This window comes from Xenopus tropicalis, chromosome 2 (assembly GCF_000004195.4).
Source record: "Xenopus tropicalis strain Nigerian chromosome 2, UCB_Xtro_10.0, whole genome shotgun sequence".
In the NCBI taxonomy this organism is placed as follows: domain Eukaryota; kingdom Metazoa; phylum Chordata; class Amphibia; order Anura; family Pipidae; genus Xenopus; species Xenopus tropicalis.
Window position 1 is genome coordinate 84262816 of NC_030678.2, and position 21195 is coordinate 84284010.

The 21195-nt window shown below is 35.0% G+C and overlaps 1 protein-coding gene across 1 annotated transcript in view; it reads left to right on the forward strand.

Moving 5' to 3' along the window:
* The window catches only part of epha10 (EPH receptor A10), a gene marked incomplete at its 5' end in the record, with an annotated part of 56020 nt that extends 35528 nt beyond the window's left edge, over positions 1–20492 (forward strand). The window contains 3 exon segments of the mRNA NM_001097348.1: positions 14392–14456; positions 16745–18255; positions 18392–20492. Coding sequence (NP_001090817.1) covers positions 14392–14456; positions 16745–17455 — 776 coding nt within the window. The 3' untranslated portion in view covers positions 17456–18255; positions 18392–20492.
* Positions 20493–21195: the final 703 nt, after the last annotated feature.

Genomic DNA, 21195 nt, shown 5'->3' on the forward strand with positions numbered 1-21195 from the left:
ATAGGAAGGAAATGTACAAACTCCTAAGCTTATGCACAACATCATTTACTTACATGCTGCTTTCAACAAAAACTTCAGAATTCTACAAAATAACTTACCACTTTATCTCTCTGCCGGTGTTCTGTCTGTGTGTTCCTTGCACAAAATTACCAGCCAGTTACTGGTCTTCTAGCTATTGGTGTCGGCCCTGCTCTGCACTGTCCTGAAACACTGTCTCAGTCTTACCATTACATCTCCTTACCCTGTCTTTCACAGTGTCTGTTGAACATTGAATACCAGTGCATCCAATTTATTGTCTATAAATCTCTCTTGCTGTAATATAAATTCTCTCTTCCTCCCTTTCAGGTCTCTGTCTTCTCCCCTATCAATCTCTCACACTTCCATTTTCTTCCTACGCCTCTTTATGTGTTCAATCTTATTTCCACTCCCTATATTTCCAATTCCTATCTTCTTCCTTTACACTCCCTGCCTTCCAATAGGCATTTTGTTTCTGCTCATATGGAATTAGGATCAAATTGCAAAACAAAGTAAACCTTTCAGCATCATTAAGAGATCTGGCACCTTGTACATTAGATTTAACCAGACTGTGAACGTAACAGTTAGTGCCCTAATCCCAATTTGTACAAAAATATCTAAAACCATGAAAATCAAAATGTTAATGCTGCCCTTTGGTGTGATATATCTTCAACAAGTGAATTTAAAATAAATATTACCTATGCTTTTGTTTCCAGCTAAATTTTTGTATTTTCTTAAAGAGGAGTAGATCTTAGCATTATCACTTCATATGTCAGTTTAACCATTATAGTCAACTGAATAAAATGAGTATGGTGAGCATTTAAAGCATGCATATTTGTGCTAGGAATTTTGCATGCTCAGAATAAGCTGTCTTGCATATTTGTCCATAAAAGGTTTGTCCAGACAGGATTTTGGATCATTCTTTCAGTTCAAATAAAGAGTTTTTAATCAGAAAGAATCGATCAGTTTCTTTTATGTCTGAGAGATTGTTTGTTCTCATCTTGATGGATGGGAAGCAGAGAATTCTAGCATGCTTTCAGGTCTTCACTGCACCTATTAGCTGAATGGTTATTCATAATGAAAGGCTGGCAGAGCTTTGGAATGCTCATAAAACACATCCATTCCAGAAATGGCTGAAGCAGTGCCAACATGCACATATTTCATTTTGCTTTCCTCATGCCTCCAGCTGAACATTTCTTAAGTCTTCTTATTCTTTGCTTGTGCTTTGTTGTGGCATCGGTTTTTCTACATTATACTTCAGTCGGAAGGTATTTTTTTTAGTTTTGAGTGTATAAAAGCTTAATAGTAACATGCTGAAAATCAATTAATCAATACGGGCAACCTCTGAAACCAAACCACAGATTTTAACAAACATGTTGCAGGGTTCTTCACTGTCCTTATATATATAACCCTTGTGTTATTTATGAGATTTTGGGTTAAATAGACATATCGCTACAATAAAGTTCTCCTTTTTTTCTTTTGTATTCAGCCACAAACATTCAGGACTTAATAAATAGAGAAATAAGATTCAGATCTGTTAATATATATATATATATATATATATATATATATATATATATATATATATATATATATATATATATATATATATATATATATATATATATATATATATATAATGTGTTGAAACCACTTATGTATTTGAGGGGTTATAGGTTAAACATTTTGTAGTTTATACAGGTGGTGCAAAGCCTCCTTTCTGAATTCTTCAGTCTTTAATAGTGGCACTATAACACACCTTTTTTGTTACATTGAAACTAAGTATGTTGTGCCATGTTACTCAAAATGCATTATAAAATTGGTTTCAATGTGAGCCCAATAGTGTATTCTGCATTTTGGTTGTTTAAAATGGCTGTTTGTTCTACATGAACTGTGCCAAATGGTGAATGTCTTTCTCTTTAAACTAATGACCCTGTTAAGGGGTGAGGGTTAAGTAATAACAATAATAACAAAACTATGTTAAAATATCCATTATAGTTCTAAAACGAAAGATATCATTACAAGAACATATTTAAAATAGGCAAAACAGACATTCACTGCAATCTTTACTTACTTAAAATGTAGTTATCCACCAATCAACAAAGATATTTTCAGTAAGATTATACAGGGGTCCAAAACTCATCATAGGGAAAATAAAAGCAAAATAACAAAACAAAAACAATGCATCTAAGGGCCATCTATTCAGTCAAGATATTGCTGTTTATATCCATCTGCTATTAGTCTGGGTTATAATAAATAGATGGGAAATCATTTGGAACCCCAAAAAGCACGTAACAGTTGCAAAAAGTAGTGCTATTTTAATCAATGTATAATAACTTGTTTCATCTTATTAAATGTGAACTATATAGAAGATATGAAATCTGGCCTTTCCAAATGTAATGTTCTGAACTACCATTTATATTATGGGAAAGTAATTTAAAAAGGGGAATTAAAATATTTCAAACTCTGAAGTCTAACAAATGGAAACTCTCATCATAAAACTGAATTTATTTAACTACAGCAACATTTTATCCAATTCCACATTCATTTTCTCCGGCTTTATGAACATCGCACCGCAATTATTTGTCCAGCGCTAAAACAAGCTCCAGCATACTATCTTCCATGTGCCATTGTGTATTAATTCTATCATGCTTTTTTCAAACAATTTGTACTTTATAAAATGAAGAAAGGAATAAGTTTTATAATTTACTTATATTAAAGGAACTAATAGCTGGTGCATTAAAATATATCATTATGTACTGATTATATAAGCAGAATCAGAATAAAGTATGGGATCCAAAAATGCATGTGCATGCTCGTTCAGGCATGGTGGGGGGGGAGTGAAATGTCAGCTGGGTCGCCTGGGGCATCTGGTCGGCTTGCCCCACCCCTGAGTTTTAATAAATTTGCCCCTTGGTGTCTGTGGCAGAAGAATTCAGAAAAGAGAGATCAAGATCCTGTGCTTGCAGACAAGCCACTGCCTAGACTATTCCCCACAAGCAAGAAAAATAAAAAGTGATAGTGTTCCTTTAAGTTTAAATCTAAGCAAATGTGAACATATTAATTGGCTTCATTAAATTGTATGCAAGCAGATTGAAAACACAGTTCTGAAATAAATGGAAGGCATACCATATTTATAAGCATAGTGTCTCTCTTTTTTTCCATGTTTAATGGCAATGTTCATATAAGAATTAACTCCCAACCGTTATTTTTCTAGTTTGTGTTTTGTTTGCAGATGTTTCAGTGTAATTTGATTCCTTTGGGAGCTCCTGTTAAATAGCTTATATCAGTCAACCGGCATGGGTGTAAATCACTTAAAGGCAAGGCAGTGCCAGTGATGCAGACATAACCTTGTGTAATGGCAGACAGAGACATATATTGCAATCTCCCTCTAATATTTCCAAGCCAGATGTGTGGGTACATAAGCAGAGAAATAGCGAATTAGATGATAATGTTTATTATATGAGAATTGTCCATAAAACATTTTGTGTATTTTGATTCCAAGCACATTGAAAGCGCGATATTGTCCTTCCCGAATTGTGTTCTGGACGATTAAAAGTCTATATTCCGTTCAGTTAACCCAGTACTTAGCAACAGTAACTATTGAAAGTAACAGAACAGCAGTGGGCATGAGGATTTCTTTCAAGGTTCTGGAAATTATTTATCAAGGGTCCACAGAGCCCTGGAATCTGAAAAATGGTACAATGCACCATTATTACCCATGATGCAATGGTATTCTTCCATCATTCTCCGCTCCTAGAACCCCTTATGATCGCCTGCCATTACAAATGCACCAGGGTAGACCATATGCAGATATGTCCCTCTTGCCTGCGTCTTCAAGATAGGAAGCTAAACCAGAGTAGGCTGGACTATTTCCATAAACACCATTAAAGGCATCGGTTACAGGGATCACCGTCAGGAAGCTATTAATCTGTAGCCAGTGGTTACATTAATTGAACACCTCGTAGACATCATGCATTTTTCACTGCAGGTTGGTAATATTTCCCTGGAAAGGTGAAAACTCAACTTATAGTCCTGCACTAAATATCCAATATAGCTATAATGTGGTGCAATATACTCACTGGTTGCCTGGCAGGGCATTACTGTGTGAATCAGAGCTCAAAATGAGCCACACACAATTAAATTGCAGTGTGCTACTTAAACATTTATTTCCATCCAGAGTAGGGTGACTGTTGTTGGTCCTCAACAGTGAAATCATGGGTGCCCACTTTACTTCACTGACAATATTTACCTTTTAGCAGATGTAGCCCCTGGAATCAGTAGTCCCCGCAGTATGATATTCAGTAAACAGACATTGCAGATGTTTTGAACAAGGCAGTGCATTATGATGTACCAACCTCCTTTCAAGACATGGAAACATCGTTATTGCCTCTGAACCTGTATTTAGAACAGGACTAGAATGTTGCTAAACAGCCTCTTCAAATAAAGTAGCAGTATTTGCATATGTTGTCAAACATGCCTTGGAGAATGACCGTTAATTCATATACCTGACAATTTATTTGGATTAATAAAAGTCAACTGTTGTCATTAAAACTTCTGCAATTTGTCACACTCCCAGATGTTTTCTTAATGCTATTTATTGGCAAATTTTAGTAGTCCTCACTGCCAGTATTTCTTTTACTTTTATATATTTTTGGAGCTAAATTTATTCTGAGAGAGATGTTGGTTTTCTAACTTTTAAATTAAGGAAATTTTTTGCCATCTGTTTCGAAATCATTACTTTTCATGTCTACCTGAACAAAAACACCACACAGGATTTATACATGTCATACATGAATCATGTTATTTTTAAACAGCTTAGAGCAAATAAAACAATTTTGTCATAACTACAAATAGGATTAATGTACTTTCTTAGGAAATATAGTATATAGTGTATACTATTAGTCCACATACATGAAGGAGGCATAAACCATAAATCTTTCTGTTTAGCTCCCTGCTCCCCAAAGCATGCAGCAAACCTTTATTTATAGATGCTAATATGTCCTCCAGTTAGAATCATTCCTGTCAGTAATATATCAGCCAATTTTGACTTCCGTTATTACCCTGTAATCAAATATCTGAAGGAAAGGCAAAGACCTGCTTTAGTTCTAAAAAAAAAATATTTAATGCAAAGGTTTGATGCATATAGATGAAGTCACTTGGATTCGTATGTTAAATGTTTCATGACTCAAGATAAACCGAGAAACTGTGTAAAATCATTAACATGTTTATTCTATTAAAGAGTATGCAAACCATCACTAACCACAATGGGTGGGTAGTATTTTCCCTGCAAGTGATGTCACTCCAGGAGCTTTTACCGTAATTTTTCAAAGTACAGAGGCCCACAACCTTTCCAAGTATGTATGTATAACTTTCTTTTTGAAGTGATACAAGGAAATGCAGCTTTGTACAGTCTTACAGTATACAAAAGTACATACAGGGAGGACATATTATAATAAATATAATGAATAAGTATAAATACACAGAGATTAAGTGCTATGTGGTAAGATACACAGTAGAAAGGACGCTCCTGCCCCCTAAAGCTTACAGTTTAAGTGGCCAAGTGAAGTCCAAAGTTCTATTTTGTTCTATTTTTAATTATGTTCCTATATAAATTTTCTATTTTTGTTGCTGAAATCAGAGTTAAAAGCCTACATTCCTTAGCTGTTTTGAGACAGAGGCTGTTCTTATATTTATTCACACTGATTTTGCTCCAAAGTTTGCTCAGCAACATTTTTTAGTTTATCTACAATAATCCAAGCGAACACAGATTTATAATAACCCACTTGCATAAAGTATTTTTTAAGGCCTGACTGAATGGCATGTACTAGGAGTTGTAACCCAGCAGTATTTTGGTAGCCAATGACTGAGCATTACTGTTAGGAAGGTTTACTTCCCCAGATCAATTGCAAGCTCTAGTGAGTCTGCAAGAGGATCCATAAAGCTTTGCTTGTCAGCTCTGGAGATGAAAAAAAGGCAATCAACATCTTCATTGTTGAAAGAAAAACGAATTGCCAGGCAGAGTTTGGATCAGCAATCAACCGTTCCTGAACTTGTGAACTAACATGATTTTGTTGTTAATTTGTTTTATTGAGTGGAATTGTGCTTCAGATATGTTGTAGTTTGAGTGCATTTTCTGGTGCATTGCAGATATTGCAGATTTTTTTATTGCAGGGGAAGGTACAGATGTGAAGTTACTGGCCTCTGTCCAATTGGCCTATGTTCATTTCCGCTTCAAAGTCTTGCGTTTTTATGCATATATCGGCTACATGTGCCTGCAACTGAGCGTATCTCATTCATTTGGGTGCAGGCACATGTAGGAGGCGTAGGGCGGAATTTTCAGCAAGCGCTTTTCCGCTTGCTGAAAATATCCGCCCTACACCTCGTATGGCACTAGGCTAAATGACTGCCCTACCCACTCTCTGTAGGTCAAGCACAGAACTGAGATTGTAAGATCTCCTGGGCAGCTGGCTATTGTGTTTGAATAACTGTATACAAAAATGTGGACACAGATAGCAATTTATACAAATAAATATAAAACATATACTGTATAAAATGAAAGATAATATATAGAATTGTGGAAAGACACAGAAAAGTCCTTTACTAAGTCAATATATATTACAAACAAATCCCTAAATGTTTGCTCAGTCACACTGGATCAATGTATGGGAGACCTCTATGTTACAAATGGGATCAGTGACAGGTGTTAGAAGCTGATCAGTAGCATGAGGAGGCGTTGTGCTTGCACGTTTATTGATTAGGTCACTTGGCTGTCTATGACTGCAGCAGCAATTCTGTAGAGGTCTGCTTTTGCACAAGAATTCATTGAGTTTAAGGGATTTTAATATGATAAAAAAAATATTTATACTGTATATCGAGATATCTGTTCATCATTTTCAAAGTTAAACTGTGCATTTGTAGTTATGGAACGGGAGAGGCAGAGATCATTGCACCCTACTGAAATTAAACTTCCAAGTTATTAAGATTGAATACAAAAACATCAGTTGGCATAAACAGTATTCATTCACCTTATATCAGGATATTGTTTAACCCTTCTGTGGTGTGTCAGTTGTATTGTGTTCTCCTGCTTCTTGCTTGTATCCCTATATTTTCTTGATTTCTGTGTCCTATCTGTGTTTTCCATTGGGGACATCTACACATTTATTTCAACCCCAGAGTTCCATTTTGACACAACAGTTTTAGTCAGGAAAGGATTTACCCACAGCACACTGCTAATTAGTAGACTTTAATTCATTATTTTCCATCCACATTTTAATAATATGTGGAATGTGGAAGTTTGTACTTTTTCCTAAAGCTACAATATTAATCTTGAGCCAACAGAACAACCAAGTGTGCTACAGCAATATTTGTTACCCTGTTGTAATTTTGCATTTAAACCCACAGCCATCACTGTTCACTGTTCCCCACTTACCTGAACACAGGAAATGCTCTTGGGTCACTGCTCTGAAGGTTGAAGTAAGGATAAAATGAGAGGGGGGAATACATGTAGAAGCTGTGATTTACAATTTTCATGCCCTTGCTACAGCAATTATGCTGCTGTCAGACAGGGACCTGGAGAATGTGAGTGATTTGCCCTATTCCCTGTTTGGAAGTGGGTGGAGAGGTCAAACTGTCTGACACTTGACAGGGTTACATGTGCACATTTTCATCAATACGATTATACTAAAGTTATAATGTTATATATTGGTATCTTGTGATAACCGAATCCGCACCAATATGTGAAAAAACCTATAAAATCTACAATGACCAAAAAGTGGAAAAGGAAAAAAGAAAAGAAAAAACCCCATACCCTTTTTATTATTAACAATGTGTAAATAATGACTTGAGCCCAATATATTAAGTGAAAATGAGCTGCCTTCTTCCACCTAATCCCATGTGAAGTTAATTAATTAACTAATAGGAGTTGGCCCTCTCATATAAACTCACACACTTCATAATGGGTATAAAAACAGCTGAGGAGTTTTATTCAAATATATTCTGAATCATAAGATAAACAAAATATATTACAAAAAGTAAAATTATAAAAATTGAAAAAGAGATTAAAAAAGAAATAGAAATAGAAAAAAATATAAAAAATATAGACAACAAATTTACAAGCATAAACAGTGCCTTAAAATAAAAGGTCACAATCCCTTTATGGGCTAAAATAGACTTACAGAGAATATAGAAAATATTTATTCTGTCCACCAAATTTCTATTATACACTAATAATTCTGAATTTTCGCCCACTATAGAGCCCTCTATGTAAGAGTCTATTTCTAACATAGGTAAAGATAAGGACACATGATGCAGGTACATAGGTACATATACCTCTGGGGTATTGATTTTAGGATAGGTAAGGTCTTAAAGGTATAGTATACTCCCCTTCATTGGTTTAATGAATAGGGTTTGTGCAGAACATACTCTTTGCCTATTGTTTTAAATAGGAAATATCTATGTTTTGTAAAAATTTGAAATTAAAACTAAAGCCACATTCTACACATCCTAAAGAGAAAAGTCAAACAAACCAGCAGCCCAATTAGCCTCTGTATAAATAAACCCCTCCCTACCTCTGCTACAGACTTTTTAGATAAAAAGCAGCTCATTATACTGAGGCTTCTCAGTGACCTGCTGATTTTTTGATTTTGCTGTTTGGGATCATGAAGTAAACAAATAAATAAGGTTGAGGAGACTGCCTCATACAGACAAAAGCAAACAAAAGGAATTCTGGGCGTGAATTCCAAACTCTTAAAAAAATCCCATTTACATGGGTTTATCCTATAAGCTACAGCTCACCTTCAGCTTCAAACCCAATGGGTGAGCTGTAGCCTATAGGATAAACCCATGTAAATGGGATTTTTTTAAGAGTTTGGAATTCACTCCCAGAATTCCTTTTGTTTGGATCATGAAGTAGAATGGGACCTTTGTTTTATTTTCAAATTGTGCCTTGTTTAGTGTATAAAATTACAAAACCATAGATATTTCCTAATTAAAACAAGTGTGTTTAGTAAAAAAAAAAAAAAGCCCTATTCGTTGCACTCATATTAAAAAAGGCAATGTACTGTCTCTTTTTCCAGAAGTCCCAAGGGTTTAAGATAATAGATACCTGTACAGGCATGGGGCCTGTTATCCAGAATGCTCAGGACCAGGTACTTTCCTGATAAGTGATCTTTCTGTAATTTAGATCACCACACTAGGGGGCTGATTTACTAACCCACGAATACAAATCCGAATGCGATTTTTTCGTCGCCGTTACGACTTTTCGTAAATTATCGTGACTTTTTCGTAACCATTACGACTTGCGCGAATTGTCGAGACTTTTTCGTAGCCGTTACGATTTGCTCGTATCTTGTCGCGACTTTTTCGTATTGAGCACTCGTAAACTGCGGGCAAAACTTTCAGACTTTCAGAATGATTTTGGAAGCCTCCCATAGGACTCAATGGCACTCTGCAGCTCCAACCTGGCCCAAGAAAAGTCACGATACTGAAGCTTGAATGAATCTGAAACTTTCGTACTCGGCGCGAAGGCTCTGAAAAAGTCGCGACAATTCGCGTAAGTCGTAACGCTACGAAAAAGTCGCGACATTTTGCAAAACAGTCGTAACGGCTACGAAAAAGTTGCGACAATTTACGAAAAAAAATCGCAAAATAACGATCATTACGAAAAAAACGCATTCGGACGCCTTCGGACCGTTCGTGGATTAGTAAGTCGGCCCCTTTGTCTACTTAAAAAATCCAGCATAATTGTTTTGCTTTAAATAAGGATTCATTATATCTAAGTTGGCATCAAGAACAAGGGCGAGTATAGGACCCGTTATCCAGAATGCTTGGGACTTAAGGTTTTCCGGATAAGGAGTCTTTCCGTTATTCGTATCTCCTACCTTAAGTCTGCTAATAAAATGATTTAAACAGTAATTAAACCCAATAGGATTATTGTGGCTCCAATAAGGATTACTTATATATTAGCTGGAATCAAGTACAAGGTACTGTTTTATTATTAGAAAGAAAAAGTAAATCATTTTTAAATGAATTATTTGATTAAAATGGAGTCTATGGGAGATGGCCTTTCCGTAATTCGGAACTTTCTGGATAATGGGTTTCCGGATAAGGGGTCTGATACCTGTATTGTTATATTATTACAGGGAGAAGGAGATCATTTTAAAAGATTTGAATTATTTGTGTCTGTGGCCTTCTTGTAATTCAGAGCTTTCTTGATAATGGGCTTCTGAATAACGGATCCCATACCTGTACCATCATTGCAACTCTACCAGTTTATTAATATTGTGGCACAATAAAAAGATCAAACAATAAGATTTTTTTCTCTCATACACTTTATGTAAATTAAATTATGTATAGGAAACTTTACAACCTACTTAATGGAAAATATGTCTTTCCCTAAGGGGATCTAATTAAAAATTCTTATTAATGTGACATTGTGTAAGATTTATGTATCTATTATACATTTTTATAAAGATGTAAAAAGTCAAATATATGTAATCCTTTGAATGCACTTTGCTTCAATATATTGTCATTTGAATTGTAATTGTACTATATTTAGCTAACAGACTAGTAATTTTGCATATTATACAGATGGTGGGGCAGGATGCAAAGTGCAGAAAACAGGTGCAAGCTGCCTTGTTTTTTTGCAATTTGCACCCTGCTCCTTCATTAGTGCACTGCTAATGTAGCGCTAGATGTGCTGAGGAGGCAAATTTGAAAATAAAGACATCTTTGGATATCTCAAGATTTGTATTTGTTATAAAATACGCTTTACATTTCCTTTGTTCTAACAAGACCTCAAATTGAAGCATCATTGTAGTGGACCATAAGTCCTGAATGAATATCTTGCATTTGTCTGTAAGAAATTTGACAAGATTAACTGATTCACAGTTTTCTCATACTTAGCAAAGGAAACGCCCTTTTTATTTCCCAGCCGACGATGGAGTTATTTTAATCATGGAAACACTTTGTCCTTCACATGAAAAGGCGTTTTATTTTCCCAACAAGCTTATCGACTGAAATGATCCAGTGTGCAAACCGAGCATTACTCCTGCTTTATAGTCTGTTTAGAACTAACATGGTTTCCCTGTCAGAATGAGGCATAGCAAGATGGGAGTTAAGTAAACAATCCATATCTCATTAGTGCAATAAAAAGAGATGTTATATAGATATATATTTTTCTTTTTCATTTTCTCTCCATTGGGATGATATGAATAGAGAATAGAAAAAGGAGGAATGCTCAGTGAGGTGTGATACACAAGCAGTGATGTATTAAATAACCTACAGCTTTTGGGGTAGCTCTTTCTTTTTTATTTGATAGTGTTTCCTTGTTATTTAGTACTGCAGAGACCAGCATAACTAGGAAAGGAGAGGTTACATTTAAAGATTGGTCAGAATGAATCAGTTAAAAGTAAAAGTTTAAATACATCATATCCAGTCATGCATATATGTTTTCAGTGGTCTTAAAACTGCCTGTACAGAACTGAATGATGAATACAGACAACATTAAAATGGGTGCAAAGGTATTCTACCTGTCCTATAATGCTTATAAGAATCATAATTAAAGCGACTGTTCTCTATGACAAAATCTTTTTAGTGCCCATCTTCAGGAAGGTGCTCTGTTATATACATATAGCAATTTTTATATAAATCAGAGCCCCATCGGATCAACTATAATCCTGTGCCTCCAAACAGTTACAGTGTTTATTGTAATGGAATGGAATGATCAGTTATAAATAAAAAATGTCTAATATGTAAGGTAATACATGTGATGCCACAATGGTGACTCCTACTGAATCCTTAATTAAATTGGGTGCCATATTGAATATCTAAGTGTCGCAAATTGGTGAGTTTAGTTTTTAAGTCTCCTTTAATTTAGGCCCAATATGTATGCATTCAAATTTGGAGCAGAACATTTTTAGAAAAGAACATTTGGGTCTGTGTTATTTATTAACTATTTTGTTAAAACTACAGAAAGCCTAGAGCATATTATTTTGTGAATCACACAAAGATCTGTAACAGGTTTAATATACCTGCTGGTGCAAATAAAAATGTGACACCTCCATCTAGCTATATTTATCACTTGTTTTATGTTTTTAAGACATCTGGATCAGTGAAATAATACTGTAAAAATATCATCATGAATCAGGTTTAAATCATTTTATATACTCACCAATCCCTCCTTTATCCCACAAATGCAGCCTGACATGGGCCTGCCATCCTATAGGTCACATTTTAACAAAGGTCAACCTCATAACATAATGTCACAGTAGAATTCAATAATTAAATGAAAATTATACCCTCTGGAACAGTTATTTCTTGTTTCTGTGATTTTTTTAAGGAGGAAAGTCCCACAGATACTGCAAATTTTATGCACACAATTAGAATATTTGCCATTTCACATGTATACAGATTCTGGGATTTGTTATCTACAATGCTTGTGCCATTAGGTATTGTAGATGCAGGTAGTGTGCCTTAAATAACATTTAAAAATTGGATTTTTTGGTCTTGACAAAACAAAATGAAAATAAGTAAAAGAATTACACAAAAGGATATGCCAATATTTTATCTTAGAGCTGTCAGCCATATGGGGGGTGTTTTCAATTCAAATACAGACAAGGACATTGTGACCTCCATGATTCTCCCTAAAGCACCACGGAGGTAAAAGTTCTGAGGCTCCACTGCAGTGATAGCATGGGAGGGAGCATGAAAGTCGACCTGTTCCTGACATTTAGTACACATGCTCAAGGCTACTGATCCTCAGAGAGAATGATGTGTGGCCAAATATGGCAGCAGATTATTCTGATGGTTAAAACCGAATATTGCCATTGATTTTATTCATATTTGCTTTTATAAAGGCATCTAGTGAACATTATTAACATATTAACTGACTGCATCCTGCCCAACCAAACTTTTACTTTTATTAATAGTTAATAAAAGTAAAAGTTTGGTTACTTAATTAATACTTTTATTAAGTAATTCTTAATAGAATGTTTCATCCACATAGTTCTTGGAGAGGGTGTGGAAGTTAAGAAAAATTATAGAACAAAGTACATGTTCACCAAGATCTGTTCTTTCAACATATCAGTACAAAATCCCTAAAGCTCATTGTTCTAAAGATATGCTTTCTTACAAGCTAAAGCCATGCACATAGCAATTTTCGATCTTTTGTGCGACCAAAGATCACTCTCACCCTCCACAGACGTTCAGGGCTGAATCGTCAGATATGGAGGTAGAAACAATAGAAATTCTACCTCCTTCTGCCGATTCAGCCCTGAACGTAGATTTTGCGCCCGAACAAAAGATTTGCTCCATTTATAGGGCTATCTCTAAAATAAACGTAGGAGCATTTTTTTCGAAGGGTGATAATGGAGCTCTTCTCAAACTCTCTTGAGGATCCTTGTACAGGTATGAGATCCATTAAGTTCCGAATTATGGGAAGGCCATCTCTAATAGACTACATTATAAGCAAATAATTCTATTTTCAAAAATTATTTTTCTCTGTAATAATCCTTATTGGATTAATTATTATGGATGAATCTTTTCTTTTTATTTTCTTTCATTTTTTTTAAATTGAGAGACATGTTGTAAATCTTTTTTCTTTAGCTGGTGACCACCCTATCACTTTTATTCTAAAACAATACCATTTGAACTTCCTCTCCTTATATTTAAAATAAAACTTAAATTCTAAAAATTAAAATTATGTGTTGCTAAAAAAAAAATTGCAAGGGAAGCGCTCCATTATACAGAAGAAATCTAATTTCCACTTGTACCGTAAGCTTGCAGTCCTTCTCGCCTGCATCCTACCATGTATTCTAAGATAATATGTTACACAAACACACACAATACAGTATACATTTTTCCCATAATGCAGCATTTTCTCTCATTGATGTTGCAAGGGAGTAATGCACCTACCACAATTGCATGCATTTCTGCAAAATTACCACAACTGCATTTCTGATGTCTTTACCAGTGTTTGCTGTGTGTTTCATTTTCCTTTTTTTCAGTATACTTATATAATTTCAAACATATATTTCCTTTTTTTCTGTTAATAGTTAATATAAGATTTGCTAATGTTTACTTAACATGCCCTGTAGTTTGCAGTTGAATACGCACCATGACAATTATTAATGGGTCTTGTTTTATGACATTAAAGGCATGTCACTGAGCTAAAAAGTTACCCAGTGAGGAATGGTAAAGTACCAATTATGTGACATTATAATATATGCCTGTGTTGTGCAGTTCTGAGAAATTAAGTAGAATTCAGAACTTTAGGAAATTACTATTACTGCCTGACTAAATGTCACTGCAGACAGGGAGAAAAATGTACCTTTTCACACTATTTACATCAGCTTTTTTTTTACTGTTTTATTGCAGTTATTCTTCTGGATTCCAAAGAGTCACAAGCAGAACTGGGCTGGACCTCACACCCATCTAATGGAGTAAGTACAATATTGAATATTAGGGAATATGCAAAGTAGAGGGAATTTTGGACTAATATATGGTACATATGAATGTCCAAATTATTCCTTGAAACCAATGGGATTCTGAAAATGAATATAGTATATTGTCAAAGTATGAGCATGGTTTTTGCATAGACAACCAATTTACTAAAGTGCAGATGAACATATCATCAAGATGGTGGGCTTTCTTAAAATATGTTTAATTTGTTCATATTTGCTGACATGTTGGAGAATATCCTACAAATGGACTTTGTATAGCTTAGTATTTGTTTTGTAGGCTAGATAGGTCATTTTCAGCTTTCAAGTACCAGTTAGAGCCACTGTTTTATTAACAAAGCTCAGTCGCACAGTAGGGGAATTTGCTGTGGTACGAATCATGGGCCATTCACGAATATTGCACCAATACTGGACTGGAGTAAACTGAAAGTGTTCATAGAGAGCTAATCAATACATGTAAGTGAAAATTGTAGAGCTTCAGAATACATCAATATACCTGCCTTTAAAAAAATGCACTATATTCCTGATGTGGATATTTAGTGTAAATTGTACAACAATTCTCTGACTTACCTGGATCAAAAAAACAAAAAAAAAAAAAAGGGCCAACAAAACACTAGGCAGTTAAACTACTACTAGTGTACTGAGCATTTTCCAGTATGTTTAGGTATATTTTTTTAAAGAGAGGAAAACACATACACATACATTCAGATATACAGCCAGAATGGGGTTAAATGGCCTAGATAGATCCCTCAGGGGCACTGCATGTAGCGAAGGTTATGTCTGTCTCCACTGCCCTGGATGAGCTTAAGCTCCTTATGCATGCCTTTCTCTTGGGATAATCAGTTTTCACAGTCTTGGCATAAAGGAGGTTGTGACAAACAGTTTGAGATACCCCCAGGGCATACATAAAGTACAGAAGGACACAGACTCAGGAGAGGATTTTTTCTGTGTAGCTAGATAGCAAAGACAAAACAGGTATGAAGTACATTTTTTGTCATAGAAATGGTAGGCAATTTTATAAAATGATATTTTTGAAGTCATTTTTATCTCCCGTGGTAATTCTAAAACCTAAAATAGGAGGCTTTATTTATCATTTGAGTTTAATGTCTGTAGAAGAAGCAAATACAAAACAAATGACACTAAGGGAGTTAAGGTCCCCATACACTGACAGATCCGCTCGCTTGGCGGGTGGGCGATATCGGGAGAATCCAGGGTAATTTAATCGTTTGGCCCTGGGGCCAAATGACCGAATTGTAATGACGGGCATAGGTAAAGTCAGTCCGGGGACCACATCAAGGAGCCAACGCGGTCCCCGATCCGACTAGATTTTCTAACCTGCCCGATTGAGATCGGCCAGAAATCGGTCGGGCAGGCCCATCGGAAGTATGGGTACCTTAAGTTATTAATGTTTGTATTTCTACCATTCAAATTTTTTACGCTAAAAATCATGAATTTCAATTTTAACACATTTTCGATGCTTATTAAGCCAAAAGAATGCAAAAAAACTCGAATGGAAGACTTCACCGTCTGAATGATTGCAAGGCACAATTTAAACTATTAATTAAATTTTAATTTTTCAACAAAAAATTTTAGCTTGTCAACCCTATAAATATAATGAGTAAATTACATTTTAGAGGTATTCAAGTTTTTTACACAGTTTTTTTTTCAATTCTAACTTTTTAAAAAGTTTTCTACAATTTTGAGTTTATTCAAAGCACAAAAAATATGAAAATTACTACAAATTCAAATTTTGATAAATAGGGCTTTAAGTTAAATGTGATCAATTGCATAGTTACATAGATAGTTTGGGCTATAAAAATACAGCTTCCCATTAAGTTCAACTCCTCCAAATGTTCCCCCATGATCAAATAATTTATATATTAATTTGCTTTTTAATGAATATGATAAGTATGCTGTAAGTTCTAATGATGTTAAAAAATAGTCTAAAAAGTGCTGAATTTGTATAAAAAGAGCGACACAAAAGAAAAATGGGATAAAAAAAATGCCTCCTCTCAATTGCTCCATCTCAAGTCAAGCTGCTTATACATTTTTTCATTCTGTTTAGGTGGCTAATTGTTATTTAATAAGATGTACAAAAATTGATTAGATCCCTTCTAATGCTGTTTTTACCGTGATATCTCCCCATACTATTTATTTGATGGCATAATCATTTAATGGAAGTGTCAATCTCTTACTTTCTGCAGGTAACAAGAATATATTTGTCAAGAAATGCTTTGCATGACGTTTGTTCTCCCTCTCATTTTTTGTAGTGGGAGGAAATCAGTGGTGTTGATGAGAACTACAAACCAATTCGTACATACCAGGTCTGCAATGTGATGGAGCCAAACCAAAACAATTGGCTGCAGACAGGCTGGATTTTAAGACGAAATGGCCAAAGGATCTTTATTGAGCTGAAATTTACACTAAGAGATTGTAATAGCATTCCAGGGGTGGCAGGGACATGCAAGGAGACCTTTAACCTTTACTACATTGAATCTGATTATGACCTTGGAAGAAACATTAAAGAGAGCAAGTATGTCAAGATTGATACTATAGCAGCTGATGAGAGCTTCACACAAGGCGATCTGGGAGAACGCAAAATGAAACTGAATACAGAGGTCAGGGAGATTGGGCACCTTAACAAGAAAGGCTTTCACCTGGGATTTCAGGATGTTGGAGCTTGCGTTGCCCTGGTCTCTGTGCGTGTCTATTATAAAAAGTGCCTGTCCACTGTGCAGAACCTGGCAGTATTTCCAGACACTGTGGCAGAGGCTGCTTTCTCAACTCTTGTGGAAGTAAGGGGAACTTGTGTGAATAACTCTGAAGTAGACCTTGATAATCCTCCCAGGATGCACTGCAGTGCAGAGGGTGAATGGCTCGTCCCTATTGGAAAATGTACTTGTAGTGCTGGATTTGAAGAAAAAGAGGGTAGCTGTACAGGTAAAAAACAGTTTATGGTCTCTATAGATTTGCTGGAATAATACCATATGTAACAGTTTAATCTGTAAAAAAATAATGCAAGTGAATGCTAATGGATAGTAGGCAATTTTTCTAGTCAACATTGTTATCTATCTATGTCTTGAATGTACTTTCTGTAACTTGTATCCCCTGGTATTTTTACCAGTTTGGCTTATGTATTAAGGCAAAAGTGACGCAATATACCAGAGCATTCATAGCTGCTTTCAGTGGGGTGTGAGAACCTTTTGTAACTAGGTTTTTGTTTATAGATGATCAGTTTTAAGGTATTCAGGGCCATAATTTGTAGCCAATCAGGGCATTAGATCATTCACAGTTCAAAGGCACAAAGCAACCCTGTACAATATTAAAAAAACACACACACACACACTAATACAATAGGCAGCAGATCCGTGGACTGTGCCTTTATTAGATTGTAAAGACCCCCTCTGTGACTTGGCATATGCCATAATAAGTAAAATTTATTTGCAAAATCCAGCAAGCAAAAGTAGCAGGAAAAAAAACAACTGTAGCTGCATAGAAAAGGGTAAAGCATAGTCAAAACAGCTTATGGCACATATGCAAGGGCATAAATGCATATAAATACAGTATATATGTATGTGGTTTTCTTATTAAATTTGGAATGTGATTTAAATAATATATACTGTATGTGATATATTAATATATGCATTTCACTTGGCATTAGTCTTTTTTGCAATTAATCTTGGTGTTTTGCTGGTAGTTTTGGAAGAATTCTGTGTGACTTAACATTTGTTAGATTACACAAATTTATAGAAAGCTAAGGGTAGGTTTAACAAAATGTGAGTTTAGAGCTCAATACATAAGAACTCCCCCACATTCTATTCATACCAATGAGATTTTTAGAAGTATATTCATCAGATGGGGACTGGTGAGTTCAAACTTTCACCCATTGATAAATATGCTTCTAAAGGGTGGGGGAGTTTTTATGTATTAAGCACTAAACTCACATTTTGATAAATCTGTCAGTTTTGTTTAGATTTAGTTGTTTAGAGTAAACAACTAGAAAGAAAACAATAGAAAAAAAATATCCCAATGTAAGAAACAAAAACGATATGCAGCGATATAGAATTAGGAAATGCTCCGGGCTGGCTCCACTTTTCGCCTTTGCACGAAAATACCATATTTGCTGGCTTTGCACTGGCGGTTGCTGACACAAATGTATCTTTGTATTTTAAAGCTGGCTTAAAACAAAGCATGTTATAATCTCAAGTAACAGGCTAAAAGGATTATTTTATTGTGTTTTTCAGTGATATTTTTCCAACCATTTGGTTTCCCATAAAGTTATAACCAAAGGCATACCCACAAAATACAGGAACCTTCAAACACAGCATATGTGTAAAAGTTTACTTTTACATGATCTATATATGAGATATATGTTGTGAATCCTAAATGGATTTTTTTCTCAGACTTTAAGACCAAGGAGTATGACACCATTCACTGGTAAAAATGCCTTGCAGTTTTGCAGTACTGTTTGACATGCTACTCCCATAAATGCTTGTACAACTGAATGGTGGCATGAGTTGCATTTTGCAAATAGCCGAAGCACTTCTAATTCTCACTCCTGGTCTAAAAGAGCTTGAAAAGTAGCACTGGCACTGCATTAGTTGTTAGCCTATTATTATATGTTCTACAGGATGCGTGGGCTAAGCAGAAAGCTGGATTAAACTGGATCATTCATAATTAAGCCCTCTGAATCCTCTCTGTATTGTCATATCTGGGTACTTCTGTGCTTCTTGATATGCTTAGTTATATACTGTTGTGCCTTTATTTTTTTGTAAAATCAACATATAATAAGGTGGAAAATAGGCATTAAGCCTACATTGTACCCAGGTGTGCTTATCTGATTTCATTTTTATTTACATTCAAAGTGTTTATATAACAGAAATTAGTTCAAAGTCACCTTCAAATCAGGGGGGGGGGCCTTTTCCTTTGTGTGATCAATTGTGACAATGTTGCATGATTATGTTCAGCAATTTGCTTGTTTCTAATACTAGTGGCTAGGGCAGTTCGCTAGGAAGTTTGCTAATATAACTGTGGTGCATTGATTGCTTTGTAAAGGTGACATTGATGCCAAGATAACCTTCATATTAACATATATATACCTCAGTATATTATAATTCAATGTATGAAACTATAGTGACCTCTATACAAGCTGTAGATATACTATATGTGACTTCACATAATGTGGGGTTGTGAACTGTTAAGAAGGGAAGCATGCAAGGATTACATTTTAATAATCTATCTTCCTAATATCAGAAGCTGACTGTTCTACCTCAGTCACATTTCAACCTCTGGACTATCAATCTTTCCAGTGCAGCTTAGTGTTAACCTCCTAACTTCAGCTCTCACAATGAGTCGAGATGCTCAATACAATTTTAGACCTAGCAGTATTGAACGTATGCCTCTCAATAACTCAGCTGTTACGCTGGGATTTTGACATCCCTGATGTAAGGGTCATGCTCTTGTAAGGGTTATGTGAATTGTCAATAACGTCCAGTTAAAGCGGAACTATTATTATATCTATAAAACCTTAGATTTAGCCTTAACTAATGCGGTGTCTTTCTCTGTACAAAAGCGTTCGCACTGTCTGTAGACTTATATTTACTCTTGTTCTTCTAAAAAAATTGTTTTATCTTTGTCTCTTGTATTCATATAAGCCTCTGAATGACAGTAACTGCCTTATCTTACAACACCAATGAAAATAACTGTATCCCATCCCCCCAAATCTATGAACTTTTCCCTTAGAAGTCATATGCTTACCAGCAAGTACAAAAAGAGCAGAACTTCAAACAATTAAACCAGTGTTATTTAATGATAGTTCCCCTTTGACAGGTTATTTTTAGCAATTGTCTGAATTCAGCTTAGCACGAAAAGCTGTGTTAATACTTAATCTGCGTGTGATTAACCACTTGCAACTAGTGAATTTAAAGAAATGTATTCTTCCAATGTTAACAAAGTACAGTTGTGATTCTTTTTTACATTTTAAAAATAAATTGCATTTTTGCCATGATAAAAAGGTAATTGAAAGTCTCCTTTCTTTTGTCACAGTTATAATCTTGTGTTTTTTTAATTGAAAACTGATTTAGGGTTTGATGTAAAAATTAGTTGTGCATAACTGATTGAGGCTGGAGTGAATGTATTCTAGCATTCTGATGTGTAATCATATTCACAGCAGAAGTGTATAGAACTGGAAATCCCAAACCAAACAAATATGAAGTGAGCTAGAAATATATGGCTACCTTATGGCAATGCACTTGCTGTTTTTTATAGGAAGAGAGTGAAACAAGGGCAGCAATTATTACCTTGGATAGTCAAAAGCCTTCTGGGTCTTCTAGAATTTCTGATACAGAGGTTGTTGTTTCTACTAGTTCTTCCTCAAAACGGCATCTTTTTTATACTGTTCCAAAAACATCATTTTGTATGAATTTCAGTAAAACAATCTCTTGTAAAACAGTGAATCCAATTATCTAAATTTGTTCCCTTCTAAATAATAAACACCTTGCGCAAGTTGCACTCTTACTTTTAGTATCTATATTTTCTATAGTCTTTATAGCTAACACAGTACAGAATAACAGATTTAGTTTGCTTAGCTAGAGATGGCAACCATTCTAACAAGTGAGACTTAAGTCAACTGCAATGTAGCATAAACATACCAAATGTATATTATAATGTATAAATGTTTAATTTAATTATTCTTATTGCACTAGTCCAATAATAAGCTCAT